This window comes from Anguilla anguilla, chromosome 5, assembly GCF_013347855.1.
Source record: "Anguilla anguilla isolate fAngAng1 chromosome 5, fAngAng1.pri, whole genome shotgun sequence".
In the NCBI taxonomy this organism is placed as follows: domain Eukaryota; kingdom Metazoa; phylum Chordata; class Actinopteri; order Anguilliformes; family Anguillidae; genus Anguilla; species Anguilla anguilla.
In genome coordinates, this window is record NC_049205.1 from 53,174,451 (window position 1) to 53,202,339 (window position 27,889).

Below are 27,889 nucleotides of genomic sequence, written 5' to 3' on the forward strand. Positions count from 1 at the left end.
AGCAGAGTGTGAATGCAGTTTTGGGTAGCGCTTACAGGAATTCCAAGTAATGATACAGATTTTATTCTTTTGTGAAGTCAAATATTTGTTCTAATAATGTTCCAGGAAATTAGCATGAGTATTCTTTTTAAATAGAGTAGCATTTCTAGTTATTCTTGATCACTTAAAATAATCTTGATTTTTCAGATGGCAGTTGAAAATGCATTATTTTTCAGAGGTACCTGTTAAATGTATTTTTGTTGATGTTTTCATGCATAGTTTCTTTCCAGGAGACCATATTACACTTGGAGATTACAAGTGGGAGTAATGTTATAACGGTCACACGGTAATTACATGTCATTCTGTAAAGAGTTACATGCCAAATGGAGTTGCATAAAAGCATAATGTTAGAGCAAATCTGGGTAAATCTGGCTTTTTGCATAAAATGCTAATTCTGTTCCTCTAATTCTTATCCTCCTGTTCAAAAGCAATCACCCGAAGACTTGTGTTACTTTGAAGAGAAACAGCTATTGACAGGAGCAGGGAATTGGGCTAATCTTATTGTCTCTCAACTGCAAATTGAGAAAATGATTTCTATTGTTCCAAATGAGCTCTAAGACTATGAATATACACATGGGTCATAATGAAATTGAACTGCAATCCACTTCAGTGTATTTCTGTGACTCAGTGTTTACTAATACAGATGATGACTGATTAAATAAGGCATTAAGCATATTGTGTTATTAAGGCATATGGGTCATTCTGTTTCTCCTCCCTGAAATCCCTGTTCTGACACTGAAGTCTGCTTAGTTGACTTCCTGAGGTGCAGGCATGCAGTGTCTTGGCGGTGCAAGTGCGGGGTTGGGGGTGCGGGTGCGGGGGTGCAGGTTTGGGGGTGCGAGTGCAGGGCTGGGGGTGCTGGGTTGGGGGTGAGAGTGAGGGTTTGGGGGGGGTGAGTGGGGTGCTCAGGGTGCCTGGGCACCTGTCCTTTTTGCCTCCAAGCGCCCTATGTGCCCATTTTTGTTTTAATATTTTAATATGTGAATAAACTCTAACACTTAAAAGTTTCGCTGTGCTTCATTTTGGTAAAATACATGTAACTGGGTGTGTATATAACTGGGAGTGCAATAACAGTTTTTCTAGGTTGGTGTGCCCTTTTCTCACTTTGAGCACCTGCCCCTCAAAAGGTCTCTGCATGGCCCTGTTGTGTTGCTACGCTAGTGTAGGGTGCAGCTCATTGACTTAGGGTTGGGGTTTTTGGCTCTTAATTTGTAGAATTAAAGGGTCATATCTGTAAGGCCGCTGAAATTTAAAAATCTGAGTGATGAAAATGTTGTCCTCTCATAGAATTGTATAATAAACCTCATGTCGCTGTGTAATTAGCTAAGTACATGTAGCTGAGTTTTTAGTTTTGACAATGCATTTGCCTTAACATTTTAACAGTCCTAACACTTTGTGTATTTAAGACATAATGAGAACTAGTATTAATAGGTTTGGGGTTGGCAGGAGATGAGTAACGTACACAAACGGAATACCATTGTCAAAAAAGTATTGGGCTGAATTTAACATGAATTGTATTCCAGTATCAGTGAGAGGACATCTGAAATACTCTGTGTGCTGACTACAGGGTACATTCTGATTGGTGACTACACAATTTGAGAAAATAAACATGCACTCTGGAAAAATTCTCATCGGCCTTAGTTCTTAAGATCCCTTGCCTGTGCTTTCTGGAAGAAAGTTCGGAACAAACTACTGTTAAAAAAAAAAAAAAAAGTGTCCACATTTTTTGACAGAAGTTTCTGTGGAAAAACAGTCCCCAGCTGTTATCTTCATACAAGCAAGTAATTCTTTATTCTTACTGCATAAAAATGCACATCTAAAAGCATAAAAATAGCACGTCGTCATACAAGGCTTTCAACGTCTGAAGTGGGTGGCACTGAGTAGGCTTACGAGTGGCAGACTGTATGAAGCGGTCTTATGTTTGGCATTACGATGTGTGTTGTCGTTTACTTTTACAGGGTGTATGCGGCGGGCATCAACAGGCCATTTTCGGTGAGGTTCGACCCCTACACCTACAGCATAGAGGTCCTGGACAACCCCCTTAAGATCCGCGGGGGCCTGGAGTCTGTGAAGGACGAGCTGAAGGTTCTCACGGACGCGCTCAACGTGCTAGCGTAGCACCAACGCTAGGCCGACGCTGCAGTCCGTCCGCTGTCCGCTCTTTCACGTGTACCGTTTTATTATTAATATGCGCTTCTGTGTTCATCCGCTGCAGCTGGGATTATACTGGGCCGATATAGTGAAATATAGAAGGTCATTTAAACGCACAAAAACTTGAAAACTGATAAAAGAAAGTGAAATCGCACACTACTTTGGCACTCCTATCTGAATGATCACAGGACAACACAGGATTTTTTCACCATCAACCGATCAGACTAGGAAGACCCTTATGTATTTGAGCATTGTCCTGTGTGTACGTGTGTGCGCTAATAAAGCTAATTATTTGGGCGCACAACAGGTATGTGTGGACTTTATTTAATCTTATAGCAAGGATAAACTTGAAACCTCAGATTGGATGAATTTCCAAAGGCTGAGGTGGAGCAAGTTTGTATTCAAATAAGTGCTTAATGGGGCTTAGTAATTGGCAGCATTTCCTTGCTTTAAAGGTAAGCCAATACCAAAACGTAACACATTTTCAGCCATAAATCATTTCAGACCTGGAATGTATGTATGTTTTCTGGAAATGTAACCATGTTGTGGTACTTCTGTGTGTCATTAAAATTAAAAACATCAATCAATTCAAGAACTATGTTCATTACAATCGCATGTGTATAAAATATGAATAAATATAGTGTTTTGATTATAGTTCTCATTTATTAATTTAATTTAAAGCTATCTTTCTTCCTGTGAACAAAGTTTACATAGTTCTGAAAATTAATAAATAGAAATGTGTTTCTTTGCAATTAAATGGCCATTTAAAACATGTTTTATTGCTCTACCTAACCATTGGCGAAGTAAGGAAAATACTGCTTCTATATAATAGATGCAATTAAATAAAACCATTTTAAAAATCCTTGTCATTTTGAATGTTTTTTTCTTTAATGTGAAAAATATTTACAAATCAATAATTTTATCTAGAAGATGTAACCATTTGATCTTCAGCCCCCCTCCACCCCCCCCCCCCCCCCCCCCCACCCCACGACTAAATTTACTTTGTTTGGCAAAAGTTTTTCCCTGCTATGCAATAACATGCTCTTCAAATCATTTGCAATTGCATCTGCACATAGAGAACACAACTCCATGTGATTTTGTTTAATGCTTGAAGTTGTATGCAGAGTACACAAGTTTAAGCTTTGTTTAACACCCAATGGTCTGTCAAAACAGAAAACATCTTTCTGCCCTCTTACAACACAGAGCATGTACTTTTCCTTTTCCATTTCACAGTCTGTCCATATTTCCCTCACCTCCAGCTTCACTCTTTTCCCCTTCTTTCTCTCCCCTTGTTTCCCTCTTCCCTTCTCTTTTTTCCTTGTTTTTTGATGGTCTGCTAATTGTGCTGCTGTTCAGTTTGATTAAAGTGTTCTGAAGTGCTGCTTGGTCTTGGCTGATCCCCCTATATTTAGCCTACTCTGCTCCACCGCCAAGCTTATCACAGGCTGCCTATACAGGTGGAGTTTTCACCACCAGGGGGAGCCCTTCGACACCTGATGAAAGCACGAGGGGTTTCCTGATACCTCCTATTGATCCTTGGATGTTATATATCCAGGACTTGTACCTGTGAGCAAGGTTGTTGACAGTGAACACTCTTGAAAATGATCAAGTTCTAGAGCTTGTTCCAAGTGGATTTTTCTGCATGTAACTGATAGTAAAAATTAACGGGTTATGCAAAACCTTAGGTTAAAAAGTATATATGAACTACAAAATTAAAGGCAAAAACCCATGGTATGCATTAAAAACCTGCTTTGTAAAGTGCTGCATGCACTGCAGGTCAGCAGCAAGCTGCAAAGCTGGTCTGAAACAGAGCATACCCTGCAATACACTATGTTAATCAGTTTAATTTACTGTTTATTCAAATCTGGAGAGTTTTAGAAAGGTGTATGGAAATCCATTAATTATCCTGGACAACTTCTGTTTTTTATTTAAAATATCAGACAATCCTAAAAAAAAAAAAGGTATGGGAGCCAAATTTAAAGTGACTTGTTCTTGCATTGTATACTAAAATTACTATCGTCAGATGTCCAAATATTGTCAGAGATTGTTAATTACATCCGTCACAGCATAGCAGAGGAAACTAGCAAGAAAAGATGGCCCCTGTTGGTGACTTATATTACTACATCTTCCTGTGAAGAAGGTGTACTCACATTGCAACTATTATAAATAAACTGTAACTATAACTAGTGAGCCAAGTGTCAGTTATAACGATAATAATTTCTAGAAATCTTTATTAAAGCATAACAACATTTTTATATGGGCCTACAGCACTGCATTGTACAAAAAGTTAACAAAATGTATGATGTGCAATTTGGCAAGTACAGTGCCCTTAGATGTGTACATTTGCATATGCATAGAGAATACATATTTTGTGCATATGTACTTGCCTTGTTTTATTAAAATACATGGTGATTTCTTTCTACATTGATTTATGAACTGAGTTTATTTATCTGAAGCCCTCATAGTCTGTAAACTGTAAAAATGATTTTTCTTTATGAGACCAGAGTGCAGTCTGTGGTTATCTGGTTAAATTCCAAACCTGCACACTCGGTTGACATCCTGCAAACAATTCTGTTTCCTGTGATAAAATTGTTATAAAATGGAAATTTAAGATCTAGAAACATTAGAGCTGTTGTCAATATAAAGGCAATGTGCAATTGTGAAATGCAACTATATATTTAGCAAAACAAGCTCATGGCTATAGCATAATCTTACTTGTAATTCAGTATAGGCCCAAATTAAATACACCTACCAGTGTAGCAACCTTACCTATTAAACCTTACACTCCTGCCAGACCACCCCTGGCTCCACATCTGCTGGTTGCCTTTCTGTCCCCTCCCTTAAATGTCCCTCCTCCTGTTCACAACTTTGCCCCCCCCCCCCCCCCCCCCAGTGGTGGAATGAGCCCCCTACTACAATCAGGACAGCAGAGTCACCGTCAACCCTGCTGCTGACTGAAAACAAATCTGTTGAAACTGCATCTGGCCTCACCTTATACTGAACTCTGAACATTGTTCAAGGCAACCTACGCTACATTTAAATCTATACCTTCAAATAGGCTTACATATTTAATACTCCTAATAAATGATGCATTACTGGCTTATATTACTTGATTACTTGTGATTGTAATGAATTTTGGAGGGTTGGAAATGCATTTTCATTTTCCAACCCTTGATGAGTATAAAACTGTAATAGCAACGTTTTCAGTCTTCTGGTTATTATTAGTAACAAGCTAATTATCTTAGACATATAGTACTGTGAGCCTGGCCAGGGGATGTGTTTTATAATTAACCAATGATAATTTACTCCTGACAAATCATTTTCTCAAGCAGCTGGGGCTTAAATTGGAGACTGTAACTCAAGTCAATACAACCAGTAACGTGTAGCATAGTGCTAGTTGCAAATTGCTAAAAACAAGTATACAGCAGGACTCCAATCTCACAAGATATAACATTCCTTTCCAAAATGCTCCAGACATAAGGGGTTCAGACAACTTTATTATTGGTTGGACGCTTATGTGGACTCCAAGATAGCATGCCCCACCTGTTAGGCTTGCAATTGACTACAACGACCATATGTTGCTATTGGCTGAACAAGATAAAGTATAGGCTAAACTGGAATGGGCAATGGGAAGTTGGACTTCACTTGAATACTTCTAATGATGTAAGAAAGAAGAAGAATATAGAGAAAAACATGCAAAACAGTTATTTTGTGTGTTTAAGTTACCTGATATGGCACAGAATCACATGCTATTAAGGACTGAGACTGATTTTCATTTGCACAGGAATGCCTTATAAGGGTTCATGGGGTTTGGGGCATAATCTCAACTTCATGGGTGGAATACCAACCATCCCATCTGTAGCAAGAACTATTACTGGCTGTGTAAGAAATGTAACCATGCCCAGAGACTATCCAGCTAGATAATTAGCTATTATTTTTGATATTCAGTTGTCATATTTCCTGTTTTCTTAGACAGTTTTTAATGCCCAGTTTTCCTTATTCTCTAATTTGGAATGCCCAGTAGTAACTGTAGACCTATTCCATTGCTGTGATTGCAGCCATCAACATGGGGGCATATCTCCCCACATATGCAACCAGCTGCTACTTATTTTCACAGCACAATCCTCTAGCTGTGCTGTGCTGTGGCTGTATCACAGGATTGCACAACATGCACAAGCTGTCTCTGGCAAAGAGAAAGGTGCCTATTTCACCAGAGTCACACTTTCACCATGAACCTCCATGCTTAGGCAATGCTTTGGCCAACCGTGCATCTCCTATGGGTTTCTCGCCAGCCTGAGAACCAGTGCTTTTGCTGGAGCTTGGCAACATGCAGCTCCCATATTGTGTGCTTTTGAACTGTAGGTATTAAAATATGATAACTATGAGCTTGTAAATAGCCATACGTATGACTGACAGTCAGATAGAATGTCTGGTTATATTTGAATATAGGCAATTGTTTTATGATAATCTTTGCAATATAACACACAAAATAGTGATACATTGGTTCTTTAGTTGCATGTACAAGTACATAATTGAGATTGCTTTTATGGGTTACCTCTTAACCTTGTATCCCTCATACAACATGAGACTTTATGTTTTAAAGAAAAGGCATAGAAAATAGGCAGTATTTTATAAATGTACACATGCTTCCTTTTGGACTTGTACCGATATATTGCCAATAAGTAATTCAGTTATTAGAAAGCAGGCTTGTTCTAAAACAGAAAAGATGGTGGCAATCTATCTATTTTAGTGACTCCTATTAGCACAAAGAGCATCACACACAGAGCAGTCAGTATTTGGACAGTGGAACAAACCTTTTGGCTCTGTCCTCCAGCACAGGAGGGTAAAGTGCAGACTGTCAGCTTTCATTTGAGGGTATTTTACATACATATTGGGTGAACCGTGCAGTCCTTAATGTACTGTTGGAAGTATATCCAGTTCATTTTGTTGAGGTATTAATATAGCTTTATAAAATGTATTTTATCAGTAATTTTGCATCTTCAGTAAATCGAAAAACAAGTCAACAGTACGCAAAACATTTGGAATAGTATAGTTGCATACAGTAGTGGAAATTGTAGCATAGCCAGTTCAGGCAGCATGCATTATTTTTGTCATGTCAGATTATGCAAGTAATTTTGACGACGAAGCAAAATTTGCCTTACAATATACAACTAATACAATTGCTGGAAATAAGGAGTTAAATTTGCCAATTGATCCAAATATCTCACTAATAAGAAAACATTTAACTAGCGTCTGACAAACAGTTCTGATCGGTTAATTTGTTGATTGATCATTATAACTGCATGTAAATCAGAAAGCACAAAGTCCTGAATTATAATTATTTTTTCCCGCGACCAATTTCACCAAATGAAGTATGCTCTATGGATAGAGGAAGTTCAGTTTCCCTCCATTTAAACGTCAGGTTTGGTAACGTTAGGAAATTGTGACTACGTAACAAACACAACAATACATTGTCTCATTTTTTCAACACAATGTATAACACTGCGGATGCAATGTCGATTGTAAATCGGAGGGGAAATGCGATGCTTAGAAGTGTGGAAACGTATATGGAAAACAGGTAGGATTTCGTGGATTCCTTCCAAATTTCTGAACTACTTTTTCCAGTTTCACAGTAGCGAATGGTCTTACTATCAACTTTGTAAGTCTTCATGATTCACACATGCGCAAGGGATAAACAGGAGGGGGAGGCAAGGGGCGGGTTTTGGTATATATTACTTCACACTGAAGTTTTGCCTGTCGCCTAGCTTTGGGACAGCCTCACACAACATCTCTATTGCCGCAACCCGGGATCTACTTTAACAGCAACTTCTACCAAATACATTTAAAAATACGGCAACAACGGATATGGAGGACCAACAAAGATACAACTACCATTCTTTATGTCACACCTGCTCAAGAACAGAAAACAGAAAAATAAAGGTAATCTTTAAAACGCTTTATTGCAAATCTGCATGTAACTACAGACGTCCATGCAGTTGTATAGTCTGGCCTCATTAAAGGTATGCTAAAGTTGCGTCGATAGAAAATCCTCGTCCAAAAGTCGTGCATTGTCATTTTGCACAATTGAAAAACATCAAGAAAAGTATCGTTTAAAAAGCCTAGCACTTCGGTGTATATGACTCAACTGGTATATAAGTTTGAATGCAAAATACGTTTGTCCGAATATGTGCAGGCTATGTATATCAGGTTCTATTTGTATTTCTTCACATTTCGTACGAGTCCAAGTTCTCATATCTCCGTCTTGGTATTGCGTTTCATGTTTTCTGAACTTTGGACAAATAGCCTATATTATTCGGGTGTCCGAAACTGGCGCCAGGGGGCGACCGCACTGTGGTGTATCGCGCAGAAATGAAGGTGAACGGGGGAAAGATGTGCTGACTCTGGGAATTGGTCATTGGCGGTTATTGAATAGCCTGTCTTGAAACTTGTGATAAACTGTTAGAGTAGACCAGAGATTTTTTTTTTAAAGAAAAAAAACGAACTTTCTCTTGAATGCGTAATGTTTTTCGAACCGGATAATGTTAAAGCAGCTGACAAACTCGAAAAAGCATTGAAACCCATTTTTGTGACAAGCCAATTTTTCCCATTTTAAAAAAATTTCCTTGGTTTGCCATATCGTTGAGGCGTCTTGTGGGAAAAAAAACACGTCAGCAAACATTCATGCGCAAATAGCTAAGCAAAACAAGTTCCGAATTCGCACACTCAGCATCTTCAAGCTTTTTTAATGTTGCGAACTGGAATGATGCGATGCAATTTAGTTGGGAAGTATTGTCATATCGGTGTCCAATGTTATTTCAGGTGTCAGTTGCTTAACTTGCGTCTTTTTCCCCCAGATCAGAAAGATGCCCACTTCCAGTCGAGTGCTGATGTTCACCATGGCTTTGGCACTGTATTTCGTTGAACTGGCCTCAGCCGAGACGTTGTGTGGCGGAGAACTGGTAGACGCGCTGCAGTTCGTGTGTGGAGACAATGGGTTCTATTTCAGTACGTGTATTAATTTATTTACGCATGCATTTATGTGGTGGAATTTATTCACGCATTTGAATTCCTGTCGGACAATCTTTCTTTTCAGTTTCATCCAATCTTTCTCCAATAGCCTGTTGTTCTTCGTGTTTGCTGATGTCACGTTTTCTAGTTTTTCCATTTTCATGGAACACATTTAAATTGCTCCTAGTATATTCTTTTTCTATGCCCCTTAGCAACGCTTTCCTCAGTGTGTGCCTGGACATTCTCTGGTAAACACTCTCGCCTTGCTATACGTGTTTCAGTTGATTCGGGGGTGAAATGGAGTGCAGCTTTGAATTTGCATGCAGGTAGCCTTGTGCATACTTGCAAATGAGATGTAGTATGGACGAAGACGCCTGCATTGCGTTCGTGCTGAGTGAGCGCATTCTCTCGCTCTTGTCTCGGGTGCATATGAAAGACACGCACACACACACACACAAACAGCTAAGGCACCGCACTAAATGAACAACAATAGGCCGTTTGTTTACACGCACATTCCACAGTGTAAAGTAATAGTATCCAGTTGGTATGTCCTTCGCTACTTCTGAAACATTTACATACCACTTACTGTGGCATTTTATAACTTCAGTATAGTAGGACATCGGAGGAAAGGCAAGTAACGTTTTAACACCAGCTTGCAATAATTCAGGTGGTATTCATTTGTAATCAGAGCTGGTCTTGGTGTATATTACAGTTGCACCAAGCAAAACATTGTAGCTTACAGAGTTGCATCAAAATCAGGCCACAAAGAAATGACAGAGAGAAGAATTTTTAACTGGCACACTTCAGTGATACTTTAGAAATTCACAGATGTTTATGATACTCTTTTAAAAGAGTTTTTTTCTGGTCAGCAGATGCCATTATACAGTATCAATCTGCTTATACAGTACACAGTGCCAGTGTATGCAGTTGCTTATTTACTGGAGGTCATGTGGTCAAGTGCCTTACTTAGTGGTAGAACAGTCTCTGTGGATATAAGCCTGTAACCTGCTGTTTGTAAGTCCAGCTCTCCTCATGTTACATTACCAAAAAGACAGGACAAGTTGTTCTGGGAGTTGCGCTTTCACACCCTGCTCTGACTGAACATTGCCATCTGGCTGCCCTCATGGCTTCCCATATTCTCTTTTAAAATATAGAAATTTTGAGGAGTAATTTTAAATATTTGTGTTATCTCTCATGAAGACACTGACAGAAGCTTTGTGCTGCCCATTGGAAGCTTGGCTAACCAGAGATCATTATCCACTTTCAGCTGCGTAGACAGCCATTGTCTATTTTGCCTCTTCTTTCTTGCTACCCATTCAACAATTACATGTGCTCTCTCTCTCCCTCACTCTTTCTCTCATGACATTCATGTGGTACCGCAAACTACTGCATAAGTGCAGGTTCCTGAAACAACACTTTTCCAGAGTGTTGTCATTGTGTGGCCTCTCTCCCTCTCTCGGCCCCTCCCCCATCTGTCTCCGTGTCCCCGTCAAATCTGTGTCTATGGACTCTTCTCATTCCCATGCCTCACTGTCTCCCTTTATCTTTGCTGAGTTGGCAAGGGGCAAGGTCAAAAGATAGCTTCCATATTCATTATTTACTCACCAGAAAGAGATGTGCCTTTTTGCTCCTTTCCTGCTGGGTTTCACCTTTGCTTTGTAAAAACTGCAATCTGGAAAAAAAAATGTATTATATAAATAGATGTTTAATTAGTGCTAAAAAATCACCTTAAAAGAATGCCAGAAAGACAAATTGAATACTTAAAAATGTCACTCATTTGCGATCATCCCATTTTTTTTCCTTCAAAATATTAGTGATGAGAGGGACTGTCAGACCTGTGTATCAAGTAGAATATATGTGCAATGGACTCAAAATTGTGCTTAAGTTCAATCGCAATAGAAACTGAACACAGATTGTTGTAGAAATTGGTGTCTCAGCTTCCCTTGAATTATTACATTTTCATTCAGATTGTGTTGGGGAGGCTAGTTACTATGGCTGCTGAGAACTAGTTCACTGATTAGACAGTAACCAGCACAGGGACCCAAGCAATAAGTCAGCTGACAGATATTTGAGTCAAAGTTTGGTTGGAACGAGTGAACAGTGACCAAGTTTTTTAGTGAGAAAACGTACTACGTGTGTGCCTGTCAGTAACCCACACAAGCTTTTCCTGTGACATTTTTAACACCGCGTCTCCCCCCCCCACCCCCTCTCTCTCTCTCTCTCTCTAGGCAGGCCCACCAGCAGGGGAAACAGCCGGCGCCCTCAGAAAGGGATCGTGGAGGAGTGCTGCTTCCGCAGCTGTGACCTGATGCTGCTGGAGCAGTACTGCGCCAAGCCCACCAAGTCCGAGCGGGACGTCTCCGCCACGTCGCTGCAGGTCGTGCCGGTGCTGCCGACGCTCGCCAAGGTGGGCCGCCACGCCACGCAGCGCCGCACCGCCCCGTCTTTCCCTTTCCCTTTTCCCGCGGGCCGAGACGCTGTCGATGTCGCCGTCGGCGCCCGCAGGTGCGCGGGAACTAACAGCGGCAGCGCTTTATCACGCTAAGTAATCAGTGCTGAGCACGTATCTGTCCCCGCAGTGCTGAATAAGGTGGAAAAAAAACGGCCAAGCAGGCGTGCGATGCAGGTAAAGTGGCCACATGCAGGTGCCTGCTGCAAGGTGTGTCAACACCCCAAGGTGCTTATTTTTAGCGGCAGAGAGAATTTATTCAACATGGGTGTGGGTCTTCAGCGACTTGATTTGGAGTCGACTAAAACCCTTCTGCTCCAGTCAGAACAATTCCATTAGATGCCATTCCTGTCATTTATTTCTCATAACTTTTTAATGTAAGTAGGCTAATTGGTGAGAGACGGCTCGACAACCAACCAAACTTATAACAAATGCTTGATCTTCGACTTTCACATTGAACGTTTTGTCCAGTTTTTTTAAAATTTAATTAATGTTTTAGTATAAATATTCAGCTGATAAATACATGACTACATAATAACTGCTCTGAAGAGCCTAATAACCACTCATCTGGTTTTCAGAATGTGAATACATTGTGTTTAATAGAATGTAATCAGTTTTTTTTCCAGATGTTTGGGCGATCCAATCATGATAACATGATGAACAATCGCTGATTTTTACTAGCTCCTTTTGAAAACTCAATTTATGCCAGTTTTTAAGTCTTTAGCTTGAATAACATGGAACCATGGTTACCATGGAATTTTTCAGAATGGTTACCATAACGTCACAAACCCATGCCTGAGGGCAAGCAATCACAGACAACAAAAGTACAATGGTAAATAGCCTCTTCAATATAGTGGTGAAATTCATCACCATTAGTTGAAATAGCATTACAGCTAATCAGAGCTTTTTAAAACAAGCAGAACTGGTTAGCATATTAACTGGTTAACAATCACTACCGGAATAACTTTTCAGAAAAGACAGAAGGACGATCACCATGATTTGCATGACAAGGTGTAGGCCCATCTCGGCTGAAACTGCAGTCAGGACATGAAAGTCATAACGCCCACCCTTAAATAAAGGATTAAACTAAAACTGAAATAGATAAATCTCTCTTTATGAACGCAGACCCAACTAGCAAAATGAAATGTATCATTTTCCAAGTATAGAAAATAGACGATTGTAACCCTAAACCGCCTTCAAAACATGCAGTAATTTTCTCGCGCATGGGTTTTCCATCGTACGCCCGCGCATCTTCACTAACTCCATGGCAACAGACAGACTGGCGTTTCTTCAAAAACTTTCAATGGAGTCATTACTGCAGTACATGAAAATCATCCAAAACAAGCATCGAGCAACAGCATTCTCTTGCTCTTGGCATTAAAATATGTTAAGTGCTGGCAACCTCGCAGGTTCAGTACCCAAAGCCTCGAACAGCTATGCAAAAAATAAACGAATAAATAAAATAATAACAATCAAAGAGAAAAAACTAAGTAATTGAGCTACACTTGAGGATAGGACACTCAAAGTGACAGGGTGAAAATGAGCATTCACGCTAGCGCTTCCTGGTGCATGAAACCCCGCGGATTCTTTTCTTATGCGGGAGAACCTCTCGAGTCTGAGCCCACTATTTGCAGGGCCTGTTTGCCAAGAATAGTGGTTTAAGCTGGAATGTGTTTACTGTGTTGATGGAGGGACACAGGGGAAGAGATCAGTGGGAGAACAATGGTCGGTCTCTCCCGTGTCCATTGAGAGAGCTCTGGAATTCAGTCTGCTCCTTCCTTTCAAGTCCCTTGAAGTCAGAGCGGAGCAAAAGCGTGCTTTCACACAACAACAACGGCAAAAAACTGTCAGTCCGGGGCTCGGCTCAAAAGAAATATAGAGCTTCGGAAACAGTGGGACAGTGTGTGTCCAGACGTTCACCGCAGAACAAAAGGTGTCTGTGCGCTTTCCTCGCCTCCGTGTCACGTCAGGCGGCTCATTACGTTTGACGGAAGTTCAATAACTGCTACGCGGACGCGGTCTGAGGAGGGCTGGAGATGAGGGAGAGTTTGAAGTGAAGTGCAGCTTTTATTTACTAATATGGTCATTTTCTTTTCCCCCTGCATGCCAACAGGATATCCCAAGAAGGCCTTTGACCGTGAAGTATTCCAAATATGAGGTGTGGCAGCGGAAGGCAGCCCAGAGGCTGAGGAGAGGGGTTCCCGCCGTCCTGAGATCTAGAAAGTTCCGGCGGCAGGGGGACATGGCCAGGGCCCAGGAGCAGGCCGAATCCCACCGACATCTGATCACCCTTCCCGCCCGGCTCCCGAAACCCCTGCCCCCCACGGAACACCAACGCCAGCACCAGGCCAGCCGCAAATGAAGTTAGGATTGTTTGCACGGACAAATTAAATTGAAAAAAAAAAAACGACAAAACAAAAAAAAAAAGCATATCTGGAAGAGGAGGGAAAAAAACAAGAAGGATTATAGCTTTGTTCCTGGCATCATTTTGTGGCAGTCCTCCCTGGTACACCAGCCCTCCGATCAGACATGCACACACACACACACACACACACACCGTCCTGTCTCAACTTCTCTCACCCTCGCCCACAACGCACACCCGAAAAGGTTAAAATAATCAGTGAACAGTCAGACTGAAGGCAAAAAAAATTCAGGTGGATTCTAATAAAGGAAAAGAAAAAGAGGAGGAGGGGGGGAAAAAAAAGAACAGAAAGGAAGATGAAAAAGATTTAGAGCTTGGCAAACGCAGAAGAGGAGGCACGGCAGAGTGGTTTTCATTGGGGAAGACAACGCGAGGGGAACAGTGGCAAGCAGAGAAGACTTCAGTCCATGCCAGTTTCCTGAGAAAGAAGGCCGCCTCTTTCTTAGTTTGTTTCTCATTAGTTTGCACCTGTAAACTGTAAAGAGGGAAATCCACACTGTTAAGGAATTGTTTTGTTGAAATTAGATTCCTGTTCCAGCACCTTTTTGACCACAAACAAAAGAAAAAAAAAGCAGAGGAAAACGTCTGCAAATTGCACATCGCCACGGATTACTTCAAAGTTCTTGTTTCTAAGTAAAAAGAGAAAAAAGGCACTATTTTTTTATGAACAATGAACGTGTAGCTCAAAAACAAATGTCATGGTGCTACCTTTAGGAAAAGACTTAAAGGGGAGGAAGTTTGAAAAAAAAGCATGTTTTTCTTTGAATAATTATTAAAACTTTCCGTTTTAGGGAAAGTGAGACTTTGAAAAAAGAAAAGAATTGCTTGGTTCTGGCCGTAGGAAATGGGGATGTCGCCGTACGCAGTGATTGCGGCTGTACTACGATGTAGGAGGTAGAGGCAGAACGCGGTCTGCCATCAGAATGCTGCCGTGTGCAGAGAAAGTGGAGATATCTGGAGAAAAACAAAAGGCATGAGGTGGACTTCCTGGAACACAAGCCAACTTCCTGTTTGTGTGCGCATAAACAGTGTCCTGTGCCCGAGACACTGAGACATTATGGACACAAAGCGAGAGTGATGCTTCTGTTGGCTTTTCTGTTATTTTCGTTTAAAACATGTTTTAAGACCCTGTCAAATTCTGGTACCGTGACATTCCGTGTCTGCAACATGACATCTTTTTGATTTCTTTTTTTGTTATTTTTATTGTTGTTGCTATATTATTTTACATTTCTTTAAAAAAAGGCACAAACTTCTTCAAGTCAAAGGGAAAAAACAGCAATAATGTCAACTAACATTTTATTTTTTATTGTGTATCAGTAGTATTCACATGCTTTTGCTTGAAAACAAATACTTGAATATGTATTATTAGTTTCCAGGGACGTTATGTTATTTCCTTTTAGTCTGAGCTGTGTCTTGCAAAATGAGCCGCCAAGCTTTTTTTGTTCTTTAAATACAAATAATGGCACTGTATAAAGGCATTATTTATTTTGTCATAAAATATATATGAAAAATTGTCCAAATAATATACTTAGCACTGATACGCAACTGACAGGTTTTTGTACTTTCTCTTTTTTCCTCTTTTGACTTGTCATGCATTTTGTAGATGCTTTGTACCAAAAATATCTCCCCCTTTTGTTTTTCTTTTGCCACCAAGTTAAGTCAAATTGAGATTTTAAAGAGATGCAGTAGCCTGGAATGCTTGGGCATCCGATGACAGATTAGGCACATACTCAGTCCCACACGTCTGGCTACCCGTCCCACTGCGGGGTTCCACGGGAGTCAGAAAGGGTGATGCCCGAGAACAGGGGGGCACACAGTCAGCCCGGCCACTTTAGTATGAATATTTATAGGATGTGTGACCCGTTTTGTGTGCGACCAACAATGGATGCAATGTGTCTGGTGCGTGTTCCTCACCTTCATCTTAGGTAATGGTTTTATTTAATTGAATTTTTTTTTTTTTTTTTTTTTTTTTTTGATGAGAGGGTCTGTGTTATGGCTTGGTGTTCTCACACAGTGCAGGTGTGCTACCCATCAGTGTTATCTATTTTCAAGAATTCTTGAAATACTCCGAAATAAAAAATGGCATGCCATTCTTTCTCCATAAGGTTCCCCACGTTATACCTGTGCGTGTGCCTGTACGTATGTGTGCGTGTGTGTGTGTGTGTGTGTGTGTTCGTATGTGCATGTGCATGTGTGGGCGTGTGTGCATGTGTGTGTGTGTGGGGAGGGGGGGGTTGGTGGTGGGGGGGGCATGGTGCGATCCATTTCTTTGCACTCCCTGTCCATCAGGAGTGTATTTCTGATGAAGTGAGACCATGCAGAAATGGAGAGCTCAGGAACATGCATGGCTCATTGCTGAATTGTAGAGTGAGGATGGTGCAATACCTCCTCCTGACTTCCCCGATCAGTAGACCATCAGATCGGACCTGTGCCAGAGTTCCCCCCTTTTTATTTTTACACCTGCCACGTGAAGCGGACCTTGCTCGGTCCTGCGCGGCCAATTCGGGACAGAGGTAAAAGGAGCATTCACCCCATGTTCTCAGCCTGCTCACATCTGGACCCAACCACAAAATGCCCCTACATGCATGCATGCACGCACACACACATTCACACGCACACACACACGCATGCATACACATGCAAGCACACAGACACACGCACTCATGCACACATACATACGTGCGCACACGCGCACACACAAACACGCATGTCTGTGTGTGCTGGGATGAGGTTTTCATGTACCAAGAGACGATTGCAGCCAATGGCAATTTAGAGGCCTTCTGTTCTGCTCAGTGCCTCAGTGTGGCTGACTGTGCACACACAAAACTGGTATCTGTGCACACATAGGATCTCTTTTTGTCCGATCATTTGTTTTCAGTTGTGTCACAAACCACTGCAATTATTATTACAATTATTATAATTATTTGGGTTGTCCAGGTAACTTCACATATGGCTTATCAAATGGTGTTTTTTTATTTTTTATTTCAGTTGTCTTCTTTATGCTAGGACTGCATTTATTATTATTACATCTTTCAAACAGGATACTTTAGTTTTTTGTGAATGGCGTAGGGGGCCGCTGGTGGTTGTTGAATATGAAGAGATCTCTTTCACACCGATAGTGATGTGTCTGTGTCAGTCAACCACTCAGCCTGTGTGTACTTCATTCAGTTTAACCTCTGCACGCTACAACATCCAGAAATGCACAATCCATGTACTTTCATTTTTAATATCAATAAAAACAGGTTATCATATTTCCCCAGGCTTTTACAGTCTCGTTTGTCTTTTTATTTTTACTTCTTTCTTATTTTGTCCTTATGTGCAGTTTAAATGTTTTATTGGTTCCTGGAGAATGAGAGAATAGCTGTTTGGAGTCTCCCCGCAGTGCCATCTGTGCTTTGGCGTATGGACGGTGCCAATTTAGGAAGGGCCACCGTGAGCGCAGTCAACAGCTCTCGGAGCTGACGCGGGACACGTAACACGCCACGCGCTGCAGGGCACGTACTGTAGGTAAACACAGCACGCTCGGACCCAAGGCTACGCAGGAAAGGGGGGCAGATGGGAAAATTAATTCGGAGTATGAGAATAAAGTCATGATGTGCTCTGGTCGAGAGGAACTACATTTAAAAATGAGACGGACAGTAGTCGAGTATACATCAGGATTTATTTATTTTTGTTACCTTTATTGAATTGCAGAATTGGCACCAGAGACAGATTTGGGTTCTCTGCCCTTCTATTTGTGGAACACAGGAGGGTATTGGAATTCTCAGAACTGAAGCAGAGTGAAACTGACACAGCAGTTGCACTGCACAATGATTAATCTGTACTTTGACCGTTGTGCAAAAATGGGGACCAATTCTTTTCACATTCTTAACTTTAAATGCCTTTAGCCCATTAGCACTGCCTGGAGGTTGATGCCCGCATTTTTCTACTGAAACCAAGTTTTTCATTACTTATAATACGCGTTTCTGAGTGTGTCAGGCATGTGTTGTGTTAATGAAGTTCTCAGTGAAGTGGTTAGATCTCCCACTCCAGACACTCTGTCCATTCAGAGGGGGAAGTCTGTGTGAATATCCCTGTCACTGGAACTCACAGCTCCCTGACCTCACCAACCATGTGACTTCAATGGTATTCCATCATCCAACGCCATCACTGACATCTGCTGCACGAATACTAGTCCCGTCTTAAACTTTCTATACATTTACACAAATAGATACACAGACATGTCAAAGGGCACGCGCACTTGCACATAGTCATGAGCAAACCGGCACGCACACGCATAAACAGACACACAGATCAGCACAGAGAAGCTTGCAACTAACGACTGGATATCCTCTGTCCAATGGCACCGTGGATAAACGTAGCTTCCATGGATAAACTGTCCTGGTTGCAGAAGCTGCCATGTTACTGGGGTGGAAAAGTGGAAAAGCGGGTGGGGGGTGATGGCTGGGGTTCGGGAGTAGAAGCGCCTAGCTGTTGCTTGTGGGGGGAGGGGCATGCCTGATCTTACAGGTTTCTGCCCTTACCATTACACTGGCACTGTGCCAGAAATTAATTGGACACTGTTTGTGGCCGGCAGCTGTTTATATAAGCCTTGACAGAGGTAGAGGAGAAAGAATAGCAGTACTGTTTCATCAAAGAGACAGCGAGAGAGAGAGAGAGAGTGAGAGAGAGAAGGGGGGGGGGGGGAGAGAGAGAGTGTGTATGTGCTTGTGAGAGAAAAAGAGGGAGAAAGCGGAATAGAATGAAGAACAGACAAGGAGAGAGAAAGAAACGGACAGAGAGAGACAGATAGAAACAGAGAAACCGGGAATGAAACTGGGCCAAGTTTCTTCTGTTGGCCAAAAGCTGTTCCTTCTCCAGACTCGCTGAAGAGTTTTTTTGCACAGCTTGATAACAGCAAAAGTGTGAGTTTTACAGAAATGATTACAAACCTCCATGGAGACTACAAGCCTTCTTTCATACTGTACCACTCAACAGTAGCAAATGCTCACAGTTCTCAATTAACAAGCGTGTTTTTAGGACCTTGATTAGTTTTCTGAGAGAAGGACAGGGTGTTTCTGACAGACCTGACAAGGCTGACACGAGGATGCGTCGAATGCACAAACAAGCGCCCCTCCTGCATTACTGACTCACAGAAACACATTATGCAGCTTTTATCACGGGAGGGGGGTGTGAGCCCCTCTGCATGGTCCCTAAATGCACACCATCTCTCAGGACCGCTGGTTATTCAGAGGCAGCCTGCACCAGGAGTATACAACCTGCTTTTCAGAGAGCTGTTGTGTGTACATGAGTACATGGTTTGGGTTCAAACCCATTGGCCTGGATTGATTTTTGGAAAAGTTAAAATACTAAAATGGGTGGGTATAGAAAATTGTGGCGTACAGAACAAAATCTATAAAAATATATACTTGTCTTTGTCCCAGACATTATGGAGCACACTGTATATACATACATCTCAGAACTAAATGACTGCATAATTTCTTTTTTTAAGATCAGTTGAAGTTGACAATTAAATCCCGAAAACAATCACTACAGCGGTTATAATCCCGCAGCTTTTAGAGAGGGGCGGGGCGGGGTGGGGCGGGGCAGGAGGATCTCAGAGCACAGCAGAGTTTCACACATCACCTGGCTGTGTGTCCAGGGGAAATGGATTCCAATATTTAACATTGGTCTTGTTCATACACACACTCCCAAATTCAAAACGAAGTTTATCAGGTCAACAGCAAGAAATGTAATAAATCCATAAAATCTTATCTAAAATTATTGATGTGAAACTTCCCTCTTTATAATGTCTTGAAATACCTTTTATTACTATAATTTTGTTTTCAGTCACTATGTGCTGTACGTCTCTAGTAATCGTTGTACCTCACCTCCAGTTTTCCAACTGGATAGCCTGTTAAGGGGTCAGGTAACAGTTTTACAGTTCTTTCTTCCTCCATAATCGGCTAAATTAGATTATTTACGTTCCTTATTCCCTTATTCCCAGTGTGAAGTGTTCTGTGACTTCCGGAATGTAAATGGTGCTAAACAAACGAGGCTGACTGATTGATTGACTGAAGACCTGAGAGGTCATTGTTTCAGCCACTGTTCCTCAGTGTCCCAGCAATCTGGGCCAATCTGTTAGCATTGTGAGCCCTTCAAATTCCTGCAGTGCACATAACTTTCTGTGGGTTACGGTATCACCGGGAAACTCATTCAATCATTGTAATAAATCATTCAATCAAATCATCAATCATTGACACAAAATCTAATTTTGTACAGTGTCCATTTACAATCAGGCTGTCAGCGGAATTATGAAGTTAACGACCAGAAAAGGCTTCCACCACGTGAGGATGAAAAATGGAAAATGATTCCCCTTTTAGCAGATGACGGAGATTAACTCCTGTAAAACAGTGAGATGCAATTACTGCAAGAGATGAAGGTAAATAGACAGTGATTAATGAAAGTCAGCACATTAACTGACGAGCTTGACTCATTTTGAGGGCACGGGCAGAAGAGTGAATTTAAATTCAGCTTGACTAACTGCCTTTTCCCCCATTCGCCTGAGTTAATGAAAGGCTCTGGCATCCACCAGGGCTGTACTAAAGCCTCACTTATCACTGGGATCGCACGGTTCATAACCGCAGTTGTCTTTTATATAGTCACCACAGCTCGCCCAGAAAGAAAACATGTTGTTAACCTTATTGTAACTGAACAGCAACCACTGTGCAGCAACCCGTGTCCACAGTTTGAACTGTTCATGGCTTTCTTATGATTTGGTCTGTTCAGACAGCATCAAAGGGGGACAAACCGTCAAAATAATGTTTTGCATTCTTCCTAGCTGATATATTTATAAATACATGACTGTTAAATGATTTTGACTATCATCATTAAATGATTTCTACCTAGAATAGTAGGTAACACATGGTTACCTGAACACATGAGAAGCATATGTTTGTTTCTCTATGTTTGGTCCCACAAATTATGGGTAATATCATTTTAAAATAAGATTACTGTATTGTTCATTTTGCAAAAACAGTTCAATACAAAAAAAACCCCACAATGGTCAAATTTACTCACTTCCCTGAAGACTGTATTTTGGACAGCTGCTTTTAATTTGATTGTGTTAAAAGATACTTCCTGAAGCTTTTCCGTTTTCGTTTGAGATTTTAGTGGAATCAGGAGCGTAGGAGTGCTTTTAAACCTGGGGGGGGGGGGGGGGACACACCAAAATACTAGGGGGTCCTAGGGCATGTTCCCCAGGAAGAATTATTTTAAAAATAAAACACTTAAATGCTTATTTCTGGTGACTTTTGAGAAGAGAATATACTAATTACTGTGGTTGTAAGAAGGTCAAATGTTCTTGTGTAAACTGCTACTGTAATGAATGCAACAACTTGTGTAACTTACAATACACCCTGCAAAGTAAACTCGACTAGCATATTTTCCTGACCAGAGTTCTATTTCATAGGACACCTCCAGGTGAAAAAGAGCACAGCTCTCTCTGTATTATTATCAGGAATTGATATGGTTCAGTTTACCAGTGAATTGCAGGAAAGTGGTGCAATCACTGTTGCAGCAAAGATATCTTTCATGCAGTGATTTTATTACATAGCCAACAAACAACACTAAAATGTAATAATTGCCTAAATAGAAATTGCCTAATATACAATTTATAAGTCAATAACAATAACAATTCCCCTATAAACTCAAATTATTTGATAATAAACTGAATGATGCTGATAGCTCCTTGGAACTTAGTTGTCTTTAAGGTTGGTTTTCAAAGAAATGCCTAATGTCTGGGCCCCTCCATTTCACGAGCTGCATTAGTCAAGTTAAGTCATGCCTGACTACAAACACAAGAGATGAGAATGATGAAGATGGAGGAATTAAAATGGTGCTCTACATAATGTGACTTGTGTAAGATATCTGACAGATCCACCACAAATAAATAGCAGCTCCAAATGACTATGTAAATGATACAGCGCATTAATATTGATTCAACTGTAACATGAACCACTAAGAAACTGAGAAACTGGTAATATGAAAGATATGAAATATGAAAGCACTTGGAACCGTAGAGACTTAAACATTCTTTGAATGGTTTGATCAATATGCTTGGAAGAGCAGCAAGTTTTCCACATTGGATATAATTTTCCTGTGCCGTAAGCTTTGTTTTCATAAACTCCATTGTAATTCTCTCGAGTTAGCGGCTAACTCTACAATAGCAGTCCCACACTGGCTTTTCTGAGGCGACGCTGATGGACCACCCACAGGGGACTGACAGCAGGCCCATGGAAGGCTTGTAGTTGCCGATTTGGCTGCGGTCCTCTGGCACGACGCACTCCCCAGATAGTTTGGTATATTTCTTTGCCGTTTGGTGAGTCTGACTCACACAAGAAAGTCGCACCTGCAGTGATCACGCAGACCTGTTTGAATGATCACAGATGCTGCGACCGCTTTCCAACCGCATCTGGGATCCGACTTCATCTGGGGTGCAGCTTAACCGCTTGATAACACGGGCTACATATGTGCTCTAATTGCAACAGTGTAACTGCTGCGCTAGGCAACGTAGCAGAAGCGCAACGCGCTCCCCAGATGAATGTGTGCGTGGCTGCTGTTTAGTGAGACTGTGGACTTTAACAATAACCAGCACAGTGATCACCTCGGTATCATTTGAATAAAAATAAATACGATGTCTTCATTACATTAGAGGATGAAAATGATATACATAAAGATGCCCCAGTTTGATTTCTCACTCGCACATATAGCCTATATTTTCAGTTCGCACTGTCGAGTCTTGTTAAGCAAATGTTGCAATATCCCATTTTGACAGAGCTTGAGGCAAGAGTAATCATGTTTTTTATCCAAAAGGACAAAATCATAACCTCACTACTGTCAAGGACACCAGAACCAGAGAGTGTACAACCACCCCAAAGCAGAACATTTTTTTCCAGAGAAGATGGAAAAAAAAAACAAAAAAAAAAAACTTTACCTTCCATGTCAATCTACCACTGATCAGTGTATTACTATCACACCCAAAAGGTGTTATGCTTCATCTGACCAAAAAAAGCAAGACTGAAAGGCAAGGCTATGTATGGAAAATGTCTTGCTTTAAGCTGTTTCTTCAGAAGAGGCTTCCACCTTGCACTTGTAAATTAACTTAAACTCAACTCTCCTATGTTATGATGTTCCATAAGATAGGATTCATACAGCAAACAACCGAAATGTGCGTGTTTGTGTCTGTGTTCGTGTGTGGGCTACAAATGTCTGAAAACTAGTTTACAAGACCACAAACAATGGTTACGTAATTGGGAAGCCTCCTTTGCCGTTACTGGATGATTAGGATTTCACAATTGGATCCTTTTTTGGGGTGCTGCAGAAATACAGTCCCAGCTTTATGCCTGGAGAAAAACCAAACAGAACAACACAGGCTGGGAAGTGCAGTGAAAACCTCCCTGGGTTACAATATCTGTAAAAAACACTCGTTATTATGACTGGTATCATTCTGACAAGGCGAAATTTCTCCTTTTTAGCCACATAAACTTGTTTACTTTTACCACTTACTCTAAAATGAAAATAATGAAATTATGGTATGTTTCCACTTACCCGGGGTAGTATTTGTTCATCAAGATAGTTTGGCTGTTCATGAGCAACCACAGGGATTAAATTCGGGGAAAAAATGCTAATGTTGAATTTTTCTTAAGTAAACTTTTGTCTCTTTGTGGCCACACAAAGATGGACCCACAAGGTCCATTTTATCAGGGTGAACTGCAGCCAATATCTAGAAAACTAATCACATTTCAGCAAAACCATCTGCATGGACAGATACTAGCCCGGGTAAGAGGCGACATACCTTAATTTCATATTTGGGTAAACTGCCCCTATTGGACCACACCATAACATACCTATCAGAAACATTCACTACAGATGACAGATCCAACACTGATCCAACACTAACAAACAGCACACTTTTCTCCATTGAAGTTTCTCATCACCCCCAATTCATATTTGCAATCTGCTGCCAAGTCATTTTTCAGCCTTGTAAGACTACTGATACAGCCCAAGGACTACAGATACAGCCCAGGTACTACAGATACAGCCCAGGGACAGCTAGAATGCTTAACCTGGTAAACAAGAGACCTGCAGAAGCACTCCTGTCAAACTGTTCCATTGTTTACATAGTTTGGGAACGCCTACCTACAGATCTAAGCAATGAAGTGCTTACTGTAGTACTTTGGAGTATTTAAGCTCACATGGCAGAAATTACTCACAATTTCTGTTGATCACATTGCCACATCAATGGCCAAGGAAAAAATAAAGAGAAAAGAGCATTTTCTTGTTGCCCACTGGCCTTCTGGACAGTTTTGAATCTCTGTAGCTGATTTGCCCTGCCATGTTGGTGGCCTGTTTTCTTACAAAATGGTTTGGGGTCTGGATTCCAGCAACATTCATCCTATCTATTGACTTACAGATAAATGCAAGTGTTAACTTTTCTTTGTCACGAACACAAACACAGTCTGGTGAGTTAAGTGATCAACAACATTAACTTGGCAAAATGTTCTTGTGAAGAAAACAAAAGTAACACGTGCTCTTATTTGTAAAGTGAAAATCTGAGGACAAACGTTTAAGGACAACCTAGAGCTGAAGCCCTGGAGAGGAGTGAAGGGGAGTTGTTTACTCTACCACTTGCTCATGAGACATTCGGTCATATAGCAACAGTGTGTACTGTGCTCGTGTGGAATGACGCTGAAGGACAGTTGGAGGGAGCCCACTCACTACAGAGGGTCTAACTACCGCTCGATCACATTAGAAACAAAGCATGACTAACGGTTGAAATAATGAGCCAAGATGAACAAGGAGAAAGAAAACAATCCCACAGACATCTTGTGTTTGTTATTCTGCCTATTGTGCCACGTGAAAACTGCCCTACTACGAAAAAGACGTGAAAACAATTTCAGGTTGCGTGGTCCACGGTGTTAACCCCATCTGAAAGTTAAGAACCACGAGCACTGCGACAATTCCGGGCAAAGACTCACAATTAGCCTGAAAGCAGGCCTTCAGGAAAGCAAAGTTAGCCTTCAACTTCTGTGCTCTTCCCCATCTGTTTCAAGTTTTCAGGTTTTTATCCATAATAAGCCTGTGTACACAGACACAGTACACAGACACAGACAGCAGTCAATAAAACCGTCAAACAAAGACTTAATTTTTTTAAACATTTCAAGAGCCATATTTTTATTCTCCAGCCTATTTATTTAACACAGAAGGGTAACTGGGTTCCCCCAGGACGAGGAGGAGGAAGTCCCTGGGGAGAGGGACGTCTGGACTGCTCTGCTTGCTCTGTTGCCACCGCGACCCTGACTCGGACTAAGTGGTTAGAAAATGGATGGATGATGTAACTGGAGAGTCAAAAAAATAATCTGTGGTGAAAGCCAGTATGCCTTCAAAAATCAAATAAATAGGATCGAATATGTCTGGTTCAAAGCACAGAGTAAGTAATCCGTGTTTGTGCAAAGGGAAGAAAGTCACACTTGTGAGGCTTTAATTGATAAATTTTAAAGTTTCGTTAAAAAGTAGGGGAAGTGTGTGAAGAGACGAGGGCAATCATGGTCCATGCACTTCACTCAGAAATGCAAAATGTCAGAGAGGCATCCGCCGTCTCCAGAACGGGGTAAGAGACTCTGGGTTCAACCGCAGAAGAGCTGAGGAACAGGCAGCCGCGTGGAAGGAACAGGTTCGCAAAGTGGAAAACATGAACCTTAGCGAGTGCAAGAAGCCCGACCCCCGTGACACCTCACAGGAAACGCAGCAGACGCCTTTTTAATTCGATCTTCCACAGCGGCGGGGGCGTCTTCCTGTGGGTTCAGACTGCTGTCACCAAGTCATCTCAGGTGGAGGTCTTGCTTTCTTTCATACTTTTTTGTTTATAAAATATATAAAAATATGGCCGGCTTCCTGTGTGTGTGTGTGCGAGCTCTCTATATTCCTTCATCTTTTCTTTTTGATCCCTACTTGGAAATGGATGCAGAGTTCAGATTATTCTTTTTTTGTTTAACTTGGCCTTGTTTCTCGTACGAATCGAATGATCCCAGAGGAAGCAAAGTTTAAAAAGTGGCTTTCATTGCTCAGCATTACTGCCCGACTCGAAATGTGTCTTCATGCTCAATTAAGCAGCCCAGCACCCATTGGGCTAGCAGCGCAAGGATCAGTGTTTATCAGCTGAGGTGAAGGGTTCACTGGGGTGCACAGACTGCTGCTCAAGCTCTGCCGAAGGAAAGGCTTAATACAAACATGCCTGGAGGTGAAGTTCACCTTGGTGAGGACATTTCATTCTCAGCTATTTTTTTCCCTTATTTGCGCCATATTATCCAACAGCCAGCATCTATTGTGAACGGACACAGACAAGCACGTGTCCTGCAACGCATGGGCTGCTTGTGGCAGTCATTGTGCCAGAGGACTGCAGGCGCATGAACGACCACAGGAGTGCCTTCTTCACTGAGATGTCAGGGGAACTCCGGGACTGTAACTCTCCCTCCCTGGGTTTGGTTGGGCCATGTCCAATATGCATCAGTGGGACGCCCAACACTGGCACAGTGAGCATCCAGTTCTGGACATTCGGATGAGCAGCGTCGGCTGGACACATCACCATGGTGACCACAGTGCAAGGGCAATAACGGAGGACACCGACCAAAGGAGCATCAGCTCTGATCCAGATACGGTTCTGCATGTGTTTCTAGGACGTTTTCGGGTTTGTGGTCAGAGACTACAAGACTGTAATGTGGTTCCCCTCAGAGAGACAGGAAATTACTTCTGGGAATCTGTAGGAGGCTTATCCCTTAACGGTAGAAGTCTTCTGGACGAAAAATAAATGAACTCTTCCCATATCAAAGGTGTAGCACGTCGGCTGATGCTGTGAATAAAACAATTCTGTAGGAGAGCAGGAAATCCAAGTTTAAACCAAACGATAAACTCGAATGTCATCAAAAACCATTTCTATAATAGGCCTACATGGAAGAGAACTGGAAATTATAACAAGATGCGCACACTGATCCACCCACATACACGTACGCACGCACACCTTAATATCTTTTGTCATATTTCCGTGATAAACAGCAGTTTTCATATCAGCATTTCTTAGCCCATGTTAATATGATAAATCTACAAAATCTTTTAGAGAACCAGGCCAGAGTTAAATCTCCAGTAAATTATGTGAATATTTTATTGCATGTGGCATTACTGGGGTCAAACACAAACATGTACTGATTATACTCACAGCTGAGTAAAACAGTTGAACTACACGGCACAATCGAGAGAAAGGAAACTACGTAGCATACACATCTGTTCCACTTGCCAAAATGATTTATACAAAATAAACACATTAAAAGCACAGAATTTCTAAAACTTGTCAGAACACTTTAATCTTCAGCAGCTGAGTGGTAGTGTCTGAACACATTGCAGCGGACTGTATTTTTTTAAATCCCAATTTTACATTTTTTCATTCTCAAGATGGAATGCACATTAATTAATTGTTGGACTAAAATATTCCTGAAACCCCATCTTTCAAGTTGAAGGCATGCGCAAAGGAAGCAGTCCCCACATTTCCTACCACAGCCAGCATAACTGCAACTTCTCAGTCAGTGGGAACCAACCCTGTTCATGGAGATCCTACAGTCCTGTCGGTTTTTATTGCAACCCAAACAAATCACACCTCATTCATCAGCTAGAGATCTTGTTGAGCTGCTAATTAGTTGAGTCAGGTGCATCAGATTAGGGTTAAAAAGAAAACCGACATGATGGTAGATCTCCAGGAACAAGGTTGGTGAGCACTGTTCCAGGGGCAC

At 41.5% G+C, this 27,889-nt stretch overlaps 2 protein-coding genes and 1 long non-coding RNA gene across 4 annotated transcripts in view; 2 read left to right on the forward strand and 1 right to left on the reverse strand.

Moving 5' to 3' along the window:
- The window catches only part of th (tyrosine hydroxylase), a 10,564-nt gene extending 7,512 nt beyond the window's left edge, over positions 1–3,052 (forward strand). Inside the window, exon 13 of the mRNA XM_035418802.1 lies at positions 1,998–3,052. Coding sequence (XP_035274693.1) covers positions 1,998–2,157 — 160 coding nt within the window. The 3' untranslated portion in view covers positions 2,158–3,052. The remainder of the gene's footprint in view (positions 1–1,997) is intronic.
- LOC118227842 overlaps positions 1–27,889 on the reverse strand; it is a 39,261-nt gene that overhangs the window by 1,012 nt on the left and 10,360 nt on the right. For both annotated transcript variants that reach the window (XR_004765360.1, XR_004765359.1), the window contains exon 4: positions 10,804–10,870. This is a non-coding gene — a long non-coding RNA (uncharacterized LOC118227842). The remainder of the gene's footprint in view (positions 1–10,803; positions 10,871–27,889) is intronic.
- On the forward strand, positions 7,948–17,324 carry igf2b (insulin-like growth factor 2b). Its single transcript, XM_035418803.1, has 4 exons — positions 7,948–8,130; positions 9,045–9,195; positions 11,427–11,605; positions 13,761–17,324. Exons 1-4 carry the CDS (start codon positions 8,056–8,058, stop codon positions 14,007–14,009), a joined length of 654 nt encoding a protein of 217 aa, XP_035274694.1. The 5' UTR covers positions 7,948–8,055; the 3' UTR covers positions 14,010–17,324.